Source organism: Leopardus geoffroyi, chromosome B1, assembly GCF_018350155.1.
Source record: "Leopardus geoffroyi isolate Oge1 chromosome B1, O.geoffroyi_Oge1_pat1.0, whole genome shotgun sequence".
Classification (NCBI taxonomy): Eukaryota; Metazoa; Chordata; class Mammalia; order Carnivora; family Felidae; genus Leopardus; species Leopardus geoffroyi.
Genome location: NC_059327.1, coordinates 59,378,668 through 59,396,636, shown reverse-complemented (window position 1 = coordinate 59,396,636; position 17,969 = coordinate 59,378,668). Strand labels below are relative to the sequence as shown.

General features: G+C 38.6%; 2 protein-coding genes across 6 annotated transcripts in view; one reads left to right on the top strand and one right to left on the bottom strand.

Annotated features, from left to right (window-relative positions):
• The window catches only part of PALLD (palladin, cytoskeletal associated protein), a 408,001-nt gene that overhangs the window by 376,729 nt on the left and 13,303 nt on the right, over window positions 1–17,969 (top strand). For 3 of the 5 annotated variants that reach the window (XM_045463501.1, XM_045463536.1, XM_045463523.1), the window contains 5 exons: window positions 8–143; window positions 3,713–3,811; window positions 4,791–4,841; window positions 6,245–6,466; window positions 10,383–10,532. In XM_045463501.1, coding sequence (XP_045319457.1) covers window positions 8–143; window positions 3,713–3,811; window positions 4,791–4,841; window positions 6,245–6,466; window positions 10,383–10,532 — 658 coding nt within the window. The remainder of the gene's footprint in view (window positions 1–7; window positions 144–3,712; window positions 3,812–4,790; window positions 4,842–6,244; window positions 6,467–10,382; window positions 10,533–17,969) is intronic. The other 2 variants (XM_045463512.1, XM_045463529.1) reach the window with 1 other exon arrangement.
• Window positions 10,532–17,969, bottom strand: part of CBR4 (carbonyl reductase 4) — a 97,907-nt gene continuing 90,469 nt past the window's right edge. The window contains exon 5 of the mRNA XM_045463560.1: window positions 10,532–10,840. Coding sequence (XP_045319516.1) covers window positions 10,719–10,840 — 122 coding nt within the window. The 3' untranslated portion in view covers window positions 10,532–10,718. The remainder of the gene's footprint in view (window positions 10,841–17,969) is intronic.

Genomic DNA, 17,969 nt, shown 5'->3' with positions numbered 1-17,969 from the left:
CCTACAGGGGATTTCCAAAGAAAGTCAATAGAACCGCTAGAATAGCTTCTGATGAGGAGATTCAGGGCACAAAGGATGCTGTCATTCAAGACCTGGAACGAAAACTTCGCTTCAAGGAGGACCTCCTGAACAATGGCCAGCCGGTATGGAGAGACAGATTTGGGGCTTGTACTTGGAATATTAGCTACCCACATCAAAGAGCTCTTCCCTGACTTAGGTTCTTGCAATCTGTCCATGAAATGATTTCATTACCCCTAAACCTCAGTGTTCTTCTTAGCATTATGGCCTGAATCTGGGGGAAAGGGAGGAAAGTAGAAAGGCTTCCTTCTACTCAGCCTTCACTGTTTCCTCCTATTCATGAAAAACATTCTGGGAGTGAAGATAGCAAGTTGGAGATAAAGAGGAAAGGCTTGATTTTAAGGTGGGGAGTAAAACAAAGGAGGAATTGCAACATTACAAAGAAAAAGGAACAGACCTGGGCTGGGTAGGAGGGGGAAGGCATGCTCTGGAATGATTTGTATCTACCAAAAGGAGAATCTGGATTCTAAGACATGTACTGCTTCTACAGAAAAACTATCTTCACTAAGGAAACAACTCCTGAAGTCCAGGACTGTCCTACTAGACCATAAATAGATAATAATTCAGTAATGAAGGAGTAATGCTTGTTCTACAATATTGTTCTAGTTTGTCAAAGCCAGACAACTAAACTCAAGAAAAAAAAAAAAAAAAAAGAATTACATTTTAAGGGGGCAGAATTGTAGAGCAGGTTTAGTATAGTATCTGTACGGTAGATTTGGGGTACCTGGGTGGCTCAGTCAGTTAAGCATTCGACTTCTGGTCATGATCTCACAGCTCATGAGTTCGAGCCCTGCGTCAGGCTCTATGCTTACAGCTCAGAACCTGGAGCCTGCTTCCGGATTCTGTGTCTCCTCTCTCTGCCCCACCCCCACTCATGCTCTTTCTCTGTCTCTCAAAAATGAATAAACATTAAAAAAAATTAAAGATAGATAGATAGATAATTCCTCCATTGGACTTAAATGTTTCCTTATCAGTTGTTTTTTTTTTGTTTGTTTGTTTTTTATTGACCCTCCTCTTACCACATCCAGGTTATTTTTAAGGGGACAGGAAGAACAAGTCTCGCAAATAAGATTTCCCAGGTGAAGGAAAGGAGCCTTTTGTGGCTTTATTTTGGAATTGCCACTGGAAAAATTTGCCTGGCTCTTAAGTAGAAGAAAAGGGCCTCTTTGTATAAAATCTCCCTCTCAGATACCTTTTTCAGAGTAGAAAGCTCTCTATGTTAAATATGTTTTCCAGGAATTTTAATTATCTCACATTGATAAATAAAAATGTGAGAACAGACCATGTTTGATTAGAAAGGTGGAGGATAGAGGAGGGGTGCTGAATGCTGCTTTTAATTATTAGGGCATCCTAATCTGAGTTCAGGAAGATTAAAATTCTAATGAGATCTTGTGTTAGTCATTCATTTCATTGAGAATAGAAGATTTTCACAAAGGGGAAATATTTTTTCCCTGAAATAAGTAATTGCATGTGTAAATACACATACGCAGGAAGCTTTCCCTGCTCCGTCAGTGAAAGCCTTTGAAAGATTAAAGCAAATACTTACGGGAACTTATTCAAGCCAGGTAAAGGCATTTCTCCAGTTTTTTGGGTTTTTCTGGACCTTTGTTTAAATATTCCTTATGGGCTAAGATTCTCTTGGTTAAAGAGTCTTAAGACTTCTATAGGCTGTGATATCATACTGTGTATATTATGTTATATATTTATATTTATCTGTTTAGCAGTGAATGACATTCACAAGTTCCATGGATTTCCACATTTGAGAGTTTAAAAGGACAACTTTTTCCTGGTGTTGCATATTATTCTGTTACTTATTTTTGTCCTCTGTAGACAGGGCTTGGATAGCCATATAGCCTAGTGGTTTAGAAACAAAACTGAAGTAAATCTGGCTTTTAATGGTAGCAAGTACATTGTGGGAAATGAGTTGGTATCAATAGTTGATATTTCTGCTTATAAGAAACAGAGTGGAAAATATTCCACTCCTACCTCTGATATTGCTACAGCTCTCCATGAAAACATTAGAGGCATGTAAGAGAGCACGTATTTAAAACTCCTTTTGAAAACTTGAATTCAATGATTCTTTAACAGATGTGAGAAAATTAATTTAAATAATAACATAGTGGCCTGAGACAGCCCATGCACGAAACACCTGCCTCTGCCTCTTCTTGTATTCTGCCTCTTCTTCAGTAAATGAAATAATTTGAACTTCGGGACTATTTGTCATTTGGCACTGACTTGTTTCACTTCCCGGTTTCAGCTGGGACTAGAACCAGCAATTACTGGAAACTGTAAATTTATTCAACATATTTTCCTGATTAGAGAGTTTCCAATAGAATTTGCATCGATGTTCAGAAGTTTGGAAGCTTACTGAAATAACTTGTCTATTTTTTCTTTTAAGATTCCGTCTTACTAATTCTCTCTTTTGAATAAAACACTTGTTTGTAAAATGCCCTTCATGGGACAGAGGGTCTCTGAAAGTTCCTCCTAGAACTGTCAATTCTAAGGTTTTTTAGGACCAACACTCAAAAGCAGGAAACAGCCCACTGGACAAAACAAACACGTTGGCATAAGAACGGCCCCGCAAATATGTTTTGGCCAGATCCAGAGCACTGGCTGCTAGACGTGAAAACTTTACCACTTTCTCTGCCTGATGGGCAAGCAATCTGCATCTGAGTAGAATCTCGAATTGTGGAGATTAGCTTTGGCAAGTGTCCCTCACAGTCCTTTTGCTCATTCAGCCATGTGCAGTTATTGTCTGTGGACTATTATATTTGCCTACCTTCACCTGCCACACAGCCAGCCTGGGAAGTGCCTTTAGAGGTGAGAACCCCGAAACAGAGAGGATCATCACTTCCAGCTGGTCTAAAATTCCTTATCAGAGGCTTGGAGCTGACCAGGCTGTTTTGAAGCTATGGATGGTTATGAAAATAACCTTTCCTCAAAAAAATATTTTGCTATTTGAATATCTTTTTTTCTATATATTTACCATTAAGGATTGGTATATGACACATATTTCCTATGTGGTTTCTGCCTTGTTTGCTTATTATATTCACCTTAAATTTGTGCTGTATCAGTCAGTGGCTCTCAAGATTAGTTACCTCATATCCCAACACTATATTAAGCCACAAAGACCAGAAGGAGAGGTGACAGACTGAACAACTGAAGGAAGGGAAAGAAAGAGACTCCTTTTATATATAGGTATCTGAAGGTTGAGGGGAAAATAGTTACAGAAAATATCAAAACTCATTTTTTAAGATTCTTTTTCAGGGTGCCTGGATAGCTTAGTCAGTTAAGCTCTGACTCTTGATTTCAGCTCAGGTCGTGATCCCATGCTTTGTGGTTTCATGCCCCATGTCAGGCTCTGCGCTACTGACAGCATGGAACCTGCTTGGGATTCTGTCTCTCCCTCTCTCTGCCCTTCCCCTGCTCACATTTGCTCTCATGGTTCGTGAGTTTGAGCCCCACGTTGGGCTCAGTGCTGACAGCTCTGGAGCCTGGAGCCTGCTTCAGATTCAGTCTCTTTGTCTCTCTCAATTCAGTTTTAAAAAAATGAATAAATAAAATTCTTTTTCATCAGGCAGTATATAATTATGACTTTTCTAATTTTGTCTTTTTTGTGACTTACTTTGTTTAGAGGTTAACATATGAAGAAAGAATGGCTCGTCGATTACTAGGTGCTGACAGTGCAACTGTTTTTAATATTCAGGAGCCAGAAGAGGAAACAGCTAATCAGGTACTGTGTTCATCTGGACTTTTTTTTTTTTTTACATTTATTCATTGTTGAAAGACAGCACAAGCAGGGGTGGGGCAGAGAAAGAAGGGGACACAGAGTCCGAAGCAGGCTCCAGGCTCTGAGCTGTCAGCACAGAGCCCGACGCGGGGCTCGAGCTCACGAAACGTGAGATCATGACCTGAGCTGAAGTCGGACGCTTAACCGACTGAGCCACCCAGGCACCCCCATCTGGACTTTTTAGAAAAATGATAATTATTCTGTTCCCTCTCCCCATAGTCTTCATGGCCACTATTCTTGGGGCCAATTCTGTAGGAAGTAGAGGGCAAGTCAAAGAAAAGCAGTATTAACATCATCAATCAAGGTCATAGCTAATATTTATTGAGCACATACCATGTGCCAAACAGTGTGTTAAGTGACTGCTGGAGTTACTGCAGTCAGTGATAACTGTTCTTTTTATCTTCCTGTTGATCACTTTATTCTCCTTTCAAGTATCTTTCTGTTTTTGCTGTCCTGTCCTTTCATGCAAAATCCCTTTGTGTGGAGAAACATATTTCACTGAAATTATTTGAAACAGCCAGTGAATATTTAGTCAAAGTAAACTATTTATTTATAGAAAGATTATGTCTTTATTTTCCTTCACATATACATTTGTAAGTCACTAATCAGCAGAAAACCTAAAATGCTATTTTTGTTCCCCCCAAAAAAGTCACTGCATGGATTTGATGTAAGCTGTTTTATAATCTGCACTGTTTCTGCTTGGAGTTTCCAAATGTAGTCTCAAGATTAAAGAAGGCTTTTTAAAACCTATTTAAATGATCAGGTCAACTCTTATAGATGTTAAAAAATGGATCTGCCTTTAATATCTGAAGATTTTTCTGTGTTAAATATTGCTACTGCAAAAATTTCACTTAAAACTAGATATCTTGCTAGATTCTTATTTCTGTCACTAGTCTTCACTTCTTTTTTTCTACCATTACAGGAAATTGGGTCTCCTCATGCTTCTGTAGGGAGTCCTCTGGATGGTCAAAAGGTTAATAAGCTTTTCACCTTTCTTCTCCTTCTGGTCTTTCACTGTATCTGTTATCTCGTGTTCTTTGTTTGCCTGCGTATCTATCTTTCCTGCCACATATTAATTGTAAATACTATGACCAGTGTCTAAGATCAGATGAACAAAATTACTGCAGTGTGATTTTTGTCATACATTTACGAACTTGAATTTGCTTCTGTCACTAGTGGACACTCTGAACTGTGAATTGTTTCTCATTTGTTGTACCTTTCTAGGGATAAATGTGCCCATTCTTAAACTGATTCATTTGATAGTAATTAAAACAACTCATTTGCAGTTTTATTCATACTGTTGTATTTCTTCCCTCAAGACGACAAACTTTTTTTAAAGGTTGAGTAACTTCTTTAAGGAAAACCTAGCTGAAACATCTTTTATTTATAATTAAATAGAGAGTATTTTCTAATGGGCTGCCTTGTGTTCACTGTGCTTTGTAAGCAAGAGAACTGTAGGGTCCACCTTGATCACCACAGGATGTTGATGGGTACTTTGTTTTTGTCTTTTTTTTTTTTTTTAATTTTTTTTTCAACGTTTATTTATTTTTGGGACAGAGAGAGACAGAGCATGAACGGGGGAGGGGCAGAGAGAGAGGGAGACACAGAATCGGAAACAGGCTCCAGGCTCCGAGCCATCAGCCCAGAGCCCGACGCGGGGCTCGAACTCACGGTCCGCGAGATCCTGACCTGGCTGAAGTCGGACGCTTAACCGACTGCGCCACCCAGGCGCCCCTGTTTTTGTCTTTTTATTCACAGTTTTGACTAGACTGCCAATCCCATTTTTCTTTGAAACATTGGTGGAGAATAGTTCCTAATAGCTGCACAGCTGAGGAGGAGTTCAGAGGCTTTGTGGCCAAGGACTGTTATGAGTGAAAAGAAATGCCATTTTTCCCATTATTCATTTGATAAAATGCTATGTAATATTGCAGCTGCTGGCCACATGTACTCTTACCCTTCTGAAGAGCTGCACCACCCACCCCCCCCCCCCCCGCATCAGCTTTTACTCTACAGAAAGAAATCAGTGTTCCATCAGGTTTTATTTTTATGAACAGTTTGAGAATATAAAGCTGTTGCCTTTTTCTTTCTTTCCCCCTACCCCCCAAGAGACAAGAGAAAGAAATTCATCTTCATAGTTTTTTGGGGGAGGAGGATGATAAGACTTGAAGACAATTTGAAATATCATATATACTTACTTCCAGATGTTTTTTTGTTTTATATGGGACTGAGTTGGGCTCAGACTTGTTTTTAAGCTCCATGGTAAAAATATCACTGTCTTCTGAGTGCCTTATTGGAGGGGAGGGTAAGACTCATGAGACACACTGTACCACAAGAAACTGAGGTTGCTAACATGACCTTTATTTTTACCTAATGTAGGAATACAAAGTCTCCAGCTGTGAACAGAGACTCATCAGTGAAATCGAGTACAGGCTAGAAAGGTCTCCTGTGGATGAATCAGGTGATGACGTCCAATATGGGGATGCACCTGTGGAAAATGGAGTGGCACCGTTCTTTGAGATGAAACTGAAACATTACAAGATCTTTGAGGGAATGCCTGTAACTTTCACATGCAGAGTGACTGGGAATCCAAAACCAAAGGTAAGCTAAAAACATGGCTTTTTAAGAGTCCTGTTTTCTGAGGAAGAGTTAGGCTTCAAAAGTACAGCATGTATAATAGGAGGAAGAGATACAGACTACCTTTCTCAGTACCCATGATGTAAAATGTTTAAAGTACTATTAAGTTCAAGGCCTTCCTCAGGAGGCATTAGAAACCAGAAAGAGCAGAAGAAGGGTAGAGTTTGGGTTCGAAGAATAGAATAGGAGAATAACAATTAAATAATTGACAAGGAGCTTTTCATACACCTACATCATTTATTCCTCATGTGATATTATCAGTGTCACTCCCAAATTACTGATGACTGAACTACGCTCAGTGAGGTTTAATCAACTTGCCCAAGGTCAGGGAGCTGGTGAGTGGCCAGGCTTGAACATGAACCCCATGCTGTGTACCATACAAAGAAATAAAGTTTACCATGGATTATAAAAACTTCAGATCTTTAATCTACAAAACCAAGCCTTCCTGTATTTATAAAGGGGCTAGAGGCCAGAATACTGTTGAGAAAGGATAATCAAAGGAACTTCTGACACTCAGGTGGTCTAGGCTGACCTAGATGGGAGCCCTCTTTCTACAGATGCATGGAAATGCTAGATAAAGCATTGCCCTGTCTCTAAAGGGAGACAAGAATAACTAACTGCTCACTAGCCCAGAAAACAATGCACAGATTACACTTTTCCCTAGAACTTGGGAGAAAAGAATAAAAAAGATACCCATGAGAAACTGAAACTCCAAATTTACTTTAACACATGATATGGAGCCAAAAGCTGAGAAATTAATATGAAATTTAGTCCAGGATGGATTAAAATCCTTAAGTTTCTGGCAGAAGCAAGCAAAAACTGCCCTATAGAACACTCTCACAATTTGGGGCATATCAAACTTCTGTAGAGTAAGAGGGAGGAAAAAGAAATTCACAGTAAAAACTTACAGACCATAGGAGAAAATAAGCAACAATAAGGAGAATCAATAGCACAAGAAACAAGACAATAGAAGCTTAAGTATTGTGCAGTGTTGGGCAATCTTAAGCAAACTGTAAAATACCTGTGTTTAAAATGATTGAAACAATGTTAAAAGAAATAGAAACTTCAATGAAAAAAACAGGACAGTACCAAAGGCCAGGCAAATTTGTACAATAAGCATATAGAAGGGAAAATACACTCACTGAAATTAAAAGTTTAACAGTGGTGTCATAGAAAAAAGAGCAAAGAAAATAGCCTTAAAATTTTACATATGTATCCCCTGCTAATAAAATGAGACTTTTAAAGTAAACTGTTGTTAGAGAAAACTTCTTTATTCTTGACATGATTTGGATAATTGCTGTGTATTCACAAATATGATATCCAATGCACATACTAAAAATAAATTTGCAGCTTATGAATGAAACTCAACAAGATATTGTTGTTTCCAAATATCTTAAGCTTCCAAAATATTCACAAATCCCTTGTTATTTTTAAATCTTACTCAAGGCTTAAGATCATTGCTTAAGTTCTAAGATCACCGATTCTTATTTTAAAAAACACCATGTTCACCAGAAAGATGAGCTGTTGTTTTTAACATAATTTTGCATTTCTGGTATGAATTTCAATGTTTCACAGCTTTAAGGCTTAATTTTTTAAGAACGTTTTATTGTTAGATTTTCTTCTTCACCTTTCCTTCCTCCTTCCCCTTCCTTCCTCCTGTCCTCACTGCCGCTCTTTTTCTTCCCTCCCTATCAAAGTGTGGAATATTCAGCATGTTCCAAAAGATACATCCTTTCTTTTAGCTTATGCTTTAAAAAAAAAAAAAATTCTGCCTTTTACATGCTTGTTCTGACTGAGACATGAGAAGGTTGAAAGGCGTTTCTAGTTCACCCTGTTTTCATCTTGTATATCCTCCCCTTCCCTCTCCATCAACAGTCTTGGTAAAATTGTTGGACTGTTTCCTAATTCTCATTTGAGAGTTGTAGTCCAGATATAGCAGAGGTGAGGAATAGGATTAAAGGAAAGAAACAGTTCTGAAGAACTGGCATAGTGGCCAGAATGCAAAAGGAGGAAACTGTTCTAATCACAGCTTCTGGGTTCCATCAGAAATAATAAAACCACCAAGCAGAGAATGATAATTATGAAGTATCATGCTTTACATAATTTAATTTTTAAGACTGAGAGTTATTAGTCTAGTTGGTGATTCATCTTTAGTTCTGCGGATTAACAATACAGGCTGTAAATTTAGAGCTAATTGAAAAATGGGGGTTGGAAGAGTTACAGCAGTCAGATCCCGATTATTCATGCCCGTATTTAGTGCTATATATTTCTAGCCCGTCCTTTCTTAGAAATGTATGTTTTGGAAAGATTCTTCAGATTCAGAAGCTTTGATAGAGAGTTGGATTTGAATGCCAGTTGTGGTCTCAATGTGCATTCTGATTTACATTAAGGAAGAAGCTCATTTTAAAAACTGAAGGCTCTAAAGGAGGTTTCTTCTGTTAGGAATGAGTTAGGAAAGCTTGAGTTTGCAAGGAACACAGATGACAACAGAGAACTTGTTGTGGCTTTAGAGAGGGGGATCTGTTTAGTTCCCTAGCCAGAAGTCTGGAGGCGGGCTGATGGCAGGCGTTAGTTCTGCATCTAGGCCATGGTAGGACTGCTGGCACTGTGATTCATCATGATGGCCCTGTGTCCCAACCGTCCAAAATAATAACTAAATCATGAGGGATCCGCCGGCCAGTGATTTTATTTAAAGATGACAAAAGGTAGGAGGACCTAGGGAAGAGGTAACTGGACCATTTTAAAATGTGTTATTTAGTCCAGATTTATTTTTACTTTATTCTTCACATTTAATTTTCTATCAAACCAAGTTAAAATATTATTGAAAATTATTGTAAGTTTAAATACTACTGTGTTTTCCTTAACGTAGTGGGGAGAACTGACAAACACTCAACTTTGAGCATATGCTTCTTGGCCCAGAATGAAAACAGTAGGCCTCCACCCACCACCAACCCTTAACTGTTGCTCACTCCTCACTGCCATTTTGTCTAACACAATTCAGTGGAATGGAGTAAGGAGTCTGTTATTGTTCTCTAAAATAACCTTTTTGGGGCACCTGGGTGGCTCAGTCAGTTAAGCATCCAACTTTGGCTCAGGTCATGATCTATCTCACAATTGAGTTCAAGCCCCGCGTTGGGCTCTGTGCTGATAGCTCAGAGCCTGGAGCTTGCTTCGGATTCTGTGTCTCCCTCTGTCTCAAAAATTAACAATAAAAAAAATTTTTTTAAATAAATAAAATAAAATACCTTTTTACCTTTACAAGTAATATTTTTAATTCAGTACATTTGAAAATAGAAGCAAAAATGGAAAATGCCTGTGAAGCCACCCCAGAAGTTATTACTGTCAATGTTCAATCTAGATCCCTCCAGATAAATAATATGTAAAAAAATATGTGAGTAATATGTGAATACCTACTTACATACATACTTTTTAAAATATAAGGATATATCATTTTTTAATTTTTTTTAACGTTTATTATCAAGAGACAGAGACAGAGCGTGAGCAGGGGAGGGGCCAGAGGGAGAGGGAGACACAGAATCTGAAGCAGGCTCCAGGCTCTGAGCTGTCCGCACAGAGCCCGACGCAGGGCTCAAACTCACGAACCGCGAGATCATGACCTGAGCGGAAGTCGGACGCTTAACCAACTGAGCCACCCAGGCGCCCCAAGATATATCATTTTTAAAAACTAAAATAGAATTAAACCTGTTTATCACGTACTTTTTTCACTCAAAATTCAATTTCCTGTTCAGATGTGCTGTTTAACATTTTAACATGAAAACTCAGATCAGCTCTGCAGATCACACAGTTATTCCTTATCAGTCCCCCAAACAGAGTAATACTACACACATCCTTAATCTTTAATCATTGTTTCCTTTCACAGATCTATTGGTTTAAAGATGGAAAGCAGATCTCTCCAAAGAATGATCACTACACCATTCAAAGAGATCTTGACGGGACCTGCTCTCTCCATACCACAGCCTCCACCCTAGATGATGATGGCAATTACACAATTATGGCTGCAAACCCTCAGGTAATGATTAAGGGTATAGGTCTGGCTTCAGTTCTGTGCATAGTGCTTACAGGCATTTATTTGAAGAAAGGAACTGTTTAATTAAAAAGGTGGAATCTTATTTCTTTGACTTAAAATGATTTTCCCAAATTTTACATCCATCTTGATTTCAGAAGATAGAAAAATTCTTTATTAGTATCTATTTCATCAGGTGTTTTTCACATGAGTAATTCCAGTGTAGACGTGCATTCTTTCCACCAATGTTACTGAGGGCCTCATAGGTACACTTATGCAGGTGATGGGGTTGCAGTGCTGGACAGAAGAAAGTCCTGAGATAGAAAGTAAGCCAGTAAACAAATACATAAATAATATAATTTCAGATGGGATTAAGTTCTATGAAGGAAAAAAAAAGGAGAAAAGTGTAGTGAGTGACATATATCAATAGGCTGAGGTAAAAATCCTCAAAAAAGTAAGATATTTAAAAGAAATACAGATACACTTAATTCACTGGAATTTAAGTCGTATATAAGTGTAGATAAATTATAATTTTGATAGAATCTACATATGGCATTCAGGATTATTTGTTTCCATCCAAATGTTTTCTCTTGTATTTGCCCTTAGATTTAGGGTCAAAAAACCAGCTGACTCCTTTAGAATTTAACAGGCAGCTACTGGTACCTAGTCCCCAGTTCAAGCCTGCAGATTCCTTTTTGAGTACCGTATATATTTGATACACTTTGCTGGGTACAGAGGATGCAAAAGTGAGTAAGGAGTGATTCTGTACCTTAAGACCTCCATGGGTGACAGGGTAATTTTACAAAGTCAGCAGAAGTCACTTTAAAAAAAAAAAAAAGAAGCTAAAATTAACAATTATAGAACTAATGAAGATTGTCCAGTTATGTTTTTTAAATCTCTGATCTATTTATATCATTCCATATTTCATTATTCCTTTAGAAGGAAACATGAAATGTTAGAAAATGATACAAATAATTTCAGCAAAGCTTATAGACCTCTAACAGCTTGTGCAATGTTTGTCCTAATATTACATTGTCATATAAACATCTGTTTCTGCAATACTACTAAGATTAGAATGGAACTCGAATTCTCTACAAATCAGGTTGTGAGGGAGCACAGCCGACTTCACTGTCACAGTTTCCATAGTAAATATGCACTTTCTCCAGGTTCCAATTTTTCAGTCGGTGAATACATGACCATCACCTTGGAAAATAGTCAAAAGCGCAACTCTTACTGAAAGTTACATTTTAATACTTATTTGTGTTCATATTTGGAGGATTTGAGGGAACAGGGGAACAGAAGTGGACCTTGCTTTTTTTTCTTCCTGTACTTTCAGTATGTTTCCTTGAATATTAACAAATTTCAATTCTCAATTTTCTGCCTTTATTTAAAATAATAGAGAACTCCACAAAATCCAAACTTTTTCTTCATGCTGGGTCCTTTGTTCCTCTGTCCCCTAGAAAGCCTGGGATATATTATGGAGATCGAATTAACTGTGTTCCAGCACTCCCCAGTGCTGGTCCCGATGTTAATTTTGAGGCATTTTTCCTAGTGAACGTTTTAAACTGTTACTGGAGTCAGCGGTTTTATAGAACAAAGAACATAAATGTAAAATTGCAATTATGAGTCTGCTTCTAGTCTTCTTCAAATTATACTAACCTAGTTTTACATATGGAAAAGTTCTAAACGGGGAAAGACTTGCTGCTCATGGCCAATGGCAGGGTGCAGAGTTGGAGACTGCGTGCCAGCCTCTGAGCATTTAAACTACTGACAAACTAGTTGAAGTCATTCAATATCTATTGAAGTCATTAGATACAGGAGGGCTGCTGAAGATCCCCTTTGTAATACAGAAGAGGAGGAAGGGAAAGAAATAATACCACAAAGGCCAGAAATATCGGACAGGGTTGATGCTACCGAAGAGCCTAAATGGTGTCGTTCAGGGGTTAAGAGCATGAACTCTGGCATCAGACAGATCTGAGTTGAATTTCTATCTCTGCCACTCACCACCTATGTGACCTTTGGCAAGTGGCATAATGTCTCTGTGCCTATTTCCTCTTCTGTGAAATAAGAGTAATAATATGGATTTGAATAATATACTTGGTTTACCTGGCATATAATATGCTTTTGGTAAAAGCTAGTTATTGTCATTATTTTAATTCAAAGACACTAATAACCTTGTCTTAAAGCAGCAGCCCTAAACGCTGGCAGGAGCCTGTGGAATCAGGATGTGAAGGATCAGTTCTGTTTCTAGATACTCTGCTACAGAACTGTTAGAGAGTAGGCAAGTCAGTTCAGGATGGAATTTCTACCCAACATGTTGCTGGTGTGTGGTCTTCTGACCTCCTGGCTTCTCCTCCTTACTACCCCCATGGGAAAGGAGTCAGGCAGCAGATGTGACCGTGCCACAACTGCCACAGCTGTGGGCTTGGGTGGAGGGAGCTGGGAGCAGCAGACCGGCCACACCCACAGCACAGCTGAAGGGAGCCACACAGGAAGCTGGGAAGTGGCTTTGCTCCCAGCACACTCAGGGCCCTCATCTCAGTCCCTAGCCCCCAGCGAATTCTGCTGCTTTAACCAAGCCCTGGGGTAAGTCCCTCCGTTAACTCTCTCTCAATCTTGGCCTCTACCCTTTGAAGAGGAGACAAAGGAATGAGAAGTGCACCAGTTTACATCAGGTTGCCAAAAGCCCAGCCCTTCTAACAGAATTCCCATCTCACCTGGGATTTCAGCAAACAGTAATGTGACTGCCCTGGGTCTGTCAGAGGGAGCAAAAGATTCAAAGAGCTCCGAGGCCACGGTAACCAGAGCACTTCCTGATACCAAGAATTCCAACTACCTCTCAGTGTGAGTTGATCCACCCAGTATTCTAACTTAAAGAGGGTGAGGCTAAATTAAGTCTCCTTTTCTACCTAAGGACCAGGGGCAGGCATAGGAGGGGGAACTTGTGAAGAGAATCTGAGGAAATCCTAAAAGTGGGCACGCAGGCCTCAGATTGAAATTGCTGTGAGAGAATTTTTAGATTTAGGGTACTTGGTATTACATGCCATTCCAAGTCTCAGCATGTTGCCTGGTTGATTTTAGTTTCGAGAGTAAAACTCCTTTCCTCTCCTGGCGTCTTCAATACTGAGCAAGTATGTGCAAATATGCCACATGTAGGTTTTGTGAGTTATCACCTAGAAATTGGAACAAACTCTACCATTCATTAGAAGGACAAAGAGGTATTTAAACCATGACAAACAGCAGACCATTATCATTTGTTGCTATAGGAATACCATAATAGAAATGTTTAACAGTGTTTTATTTCATCTCTACTTTATAACATCTTTTATTGTATATTAAAGTATTTTGCCATTTTGTAATTTGATTTAAAAGAAGCATGATAATAAGGCACTGGAAAACATTTACAGAGTCAAAGCTGAATTTTTCAGGATACATTAATCATGAAGGCATAACATATAGTCAAAAGAAAACTTAACTTGATTCCCCAATTCCTTGATGCCATTTAGTTACCTTAAACTTTTTTTTCACATTTTAAAAGCATTTGGTTTGAAAGGGAGACAGCTCCTTCTATTTTTTTCTGGTACACTGGACTGTACATGACGTGGAATGACCAAGGGAAAGAGGAAAAGGCTGGCCTGGAAAAATGAGTTCAGTAATGAAACACAGACGGCAGGGCTTTCCTGAGCAGTGGAAAATAATTACACAAAGCAGCCGGGAGAAAGGGTGAGAACCAAGGAAAGAGAGAAATACTAAAGGTTAGCAGAATATTTTATAGAATATTTTTCCACCTGGGTTACTCTTTGGGGAATAAGAAACACGTTAGATATTATTGACTGCATCCAAATTCTACTTGGGATGGAACCCACAGCTCCAAGCGCATACTGGACTGTGTATCACACGCCATGTATGCGGCTCTGGCAATTCATGAGAGACCAAAGCAGTCACATAGTTTAGTGAAACAATGAGTGATTGTGCGGTGCTACCCCAAACATAATGCCAAAATGAGGATCGCACACTCGGTTTAAGACGCAAGTAAATCTAAACATGAATGTTTTACTTTTTGTTGTGTTGCTAAGTTACGCTGTGTTGCGCTTGGAGTTTGGAAGGGCTGTTTTGCAATTTGATGTTTCCTCAAGTTGCATTATGTATACAAGTGGCAAGCTTATATAAAGACCTGTGTGCCACAGTTAAATTTCATAAGCTAGGAAATATAAATGTTATTTCCATATTATACAAATAATTGGCTTTGCGTGAGGCATGAATAATCTTTACAAGCTGAATGTTTAATACATAATCACTTTAAGAATTCAAGCTTATTACTTGTTCTATAGCTTTAAACTCTGTGGATTTGTTTGGAATAGAAAAGTAACACACAGCTGAATTAAATTTAAGAAGTTGGTTTGCTTGTGTTTTGTTTTAGCATTATAAGGTTTCCTGGCTCATTTCAAACTTTAAACATTCACTTCCATTACTCCTTCATGTGTTAATAATAAAGTAGATAGAAATGAGAAAGTTAAAAGCAAATGCAGCAGCATTAATGTCCATCAGAGCCCAGCAGTCACAAGGATTACTGGGGTTCATTTGCACTTTAATATGATTAAAATTTTGTATGACCTTCATAAATAAGATGGTCAGACTTAAAAATCTGAACTTTCAATTGCATACACCAGAGGCATCCTTTCAACAGTGTTACAGTGAATTCTGGGATCTTTTTTCTAACTAAAAATATCAAAATTATACAGCTTATGAGTTTGGGTGCTTTCTAATTTTTTTAAATGCTTATTTATTTTTGAGAGAGAGAGAGTGACAGAGCATGAGCAGAGAGGGGCAGAGAGAGAAGGAGACACAGAATCTGAAGCAAGCTCCAGGCTCTAGGCTCTGAGCTGTCGGCACAGATCCCAATGCGGGGCTCGAACTCACGAGCTGTGAGATCATGACCTGAGCCGAAGTCGGATGCTGAATCAACTGAGCCACCCAGGCACCCGTGGATGCTTTCTAAATGCTCCTGGTCATTTACTGATTAGTAATATGTATTTAGCCAATAATACTGTATTATCAAACTAACAATTCTGCTTTCTGAAGGTCATGACTTCCCCTTTTATGTTCAGAAGTGAAAGATGGTGTAGGAGTTAAAAACGTGACAAATGGTGACATATTCCTTTTTCTTAAATTTGGGTAGTTAGGAAGATACTCTGTGGCACTATTTGTGTATATGGTTCTAAGCAGTAGTGTAGAAATCTTGAAAACACTGTAGAAATGTGTAATCTTGACAAAGCAGTATACCAACCTGTTGTTATTTTTTGGAGATGGAAGAAGAGGCAGGGTTTATCCTAAGTGGAGTCTAGTGGTTAGAGTTGAGTAGGACAACTTTTATCTCCATACCTCAAATGCAGCCAATACATAAATACAGTGACTATACCAGTGTGCTTGGCACCTTTCAAACAACAGCATAAGTTTTTCCTTTGGAGTAAATTATATCCTAATACCGAAAGAGAGAAAGAAAGAGAAAGAGAGAGACAGAAGGAAAGAAGAAAGAAAACCTGTTGCATATGAAAAAATAATTTTTTTTAAAAGAAAATGTTTTTAAAACAATTCTAAGGGATGCTTCATGTCCATCTGGTTGTTATTATAATTATATCCATATTCAGTGCTATAATAATTTAACATTTTGAGTGTTTACTGTGTGCAAAACATAATACTAAGTACTTTACGCCTACTAACTCATTTAATCTTCATAAGAACCCCTGCAGGATTGATTAACTATATGGTCCTACTTTATCGATGAGGAAACTCAGGAGGTTAAATTACCTGTCTAAAGTCACTCAATTATAAGGGACAGAACTGGTTTACAAACCTAGACTGACTCCAGAGCTAAGGAGTGTCATACAAAGGTGTCTGAGGCTCATCCCAGCATTAAGAGCACTGAGGGGCAGGGAAGACACTCATTAAAAGAGTTATTTTAAGGAATTAAAAAGGGGGGGGGTAAAAGCATACTCAGGCAAAGTATAACCACTTGGAAAAATTTACTGCAGTCAACCAAGCTGTTGGGACCCCGGAAAATCATTCTGGTGCATGTCTGTGCAAGTATAATGTCTCAGACTCACAGTAAAAATACCAGCAATGATTAATAATGGTAACTTGGTAACTTACGACATCAAGTACCATTTGATATTTGGAAGATGAAGATCATCTTCGGTTACATCATTTAATCTTTACAACATCCATGTGAGACAAATATAGTGCGCTGGTTTTTACAGAAGAAACAAAGGCTTGAACAAATTTCGTGATTTGGCCAAAATCTTCGGAAAGTCAAAACTCAAATCCAGGTTAGAGAAAATTTTTTTCTCTGCTTCCCCAAATTCAAGGTTAAAGATTGAATTTAACTTACATCTTTCTCTAACCACAGAAATGATAACTTAATGTTAACTTCCCTTGTGGGTCCTCTGGGTTTTACACAACGAGGAAAAATGTATACAAATTATATAAATCTATTTTAAGATATTCAGATTAAAATTATTTGCTTAAGTAGCAAAGCAAATACTAAGGAAGTCATATCCCATATCAGTACAATTTTGAAGCTATTTGTATAAAACAAAATATAAAATTCCTTGCCTTTGGCTTCCAAAAGAACCATGGATCTTACATGTTCACTTGTTAAATCAGTTACTACAATGCATCGATTGCATAATTTTAATGGGGGTCTTGTAAACAAGTCACGTCTAGATTTTCTGTAGCAGGCATAAGACTTAGAGAGGTTAGAGAAAATTAATTTTTCAGATTTCAGGCTGGCTTAGGGGGGCCTCCCAAGGGTTTGGCAAGAGATTAGCATGAGAAAACTGACCTGACCTTCAGATGCAACAAATCTAAATTAGAAATAATCCCTCTCGGGGTGCCTCGGTGGCTCAGTGAGTTAAGGGTGTGACTTCAGCTCAGGTCATGATCTCACCATTCGTGGATTCAAGCCCTGCGCCAGGTTCTATGCTGACAGCTCAGAGTCTGCTTTGGATTCTATGTCTCCCTCTCTTAGCCCGTCACTTGTGCTCCGTCTCTCTCTAACAAATAAACAAACAAACATTAAAAAAAATTTTTCTTAAAGAATCCCCCTCATAATGTTCTACTTCATGTCTCCTTGGAAATTTTCAAGAAAGGCCATGTTTAAATATGACCTCAGTAGCAAGTACTGTGAATGCCAGGGGAAGTTACATATCTAGTGGGATAACACTTCTTCAGTTTTCTTTCTTTATGACCACCTCTTTCTATCTGATAGCCCCCGGTTCTTCTCCTGTCTGTATTACAGCACTAAGTGTCGTTGCCTTTTCGGAGCGGTCAAGGCCCCAGAGAAGTCCAGTCTGCGGGGAGACCCTGACAACCCTGCTGACTAGATTCCTGCCCTTCGCTGAGTCCTGCTGTGGGGTTTCTGTGTGTGTCCCCTCCAGCACTGTG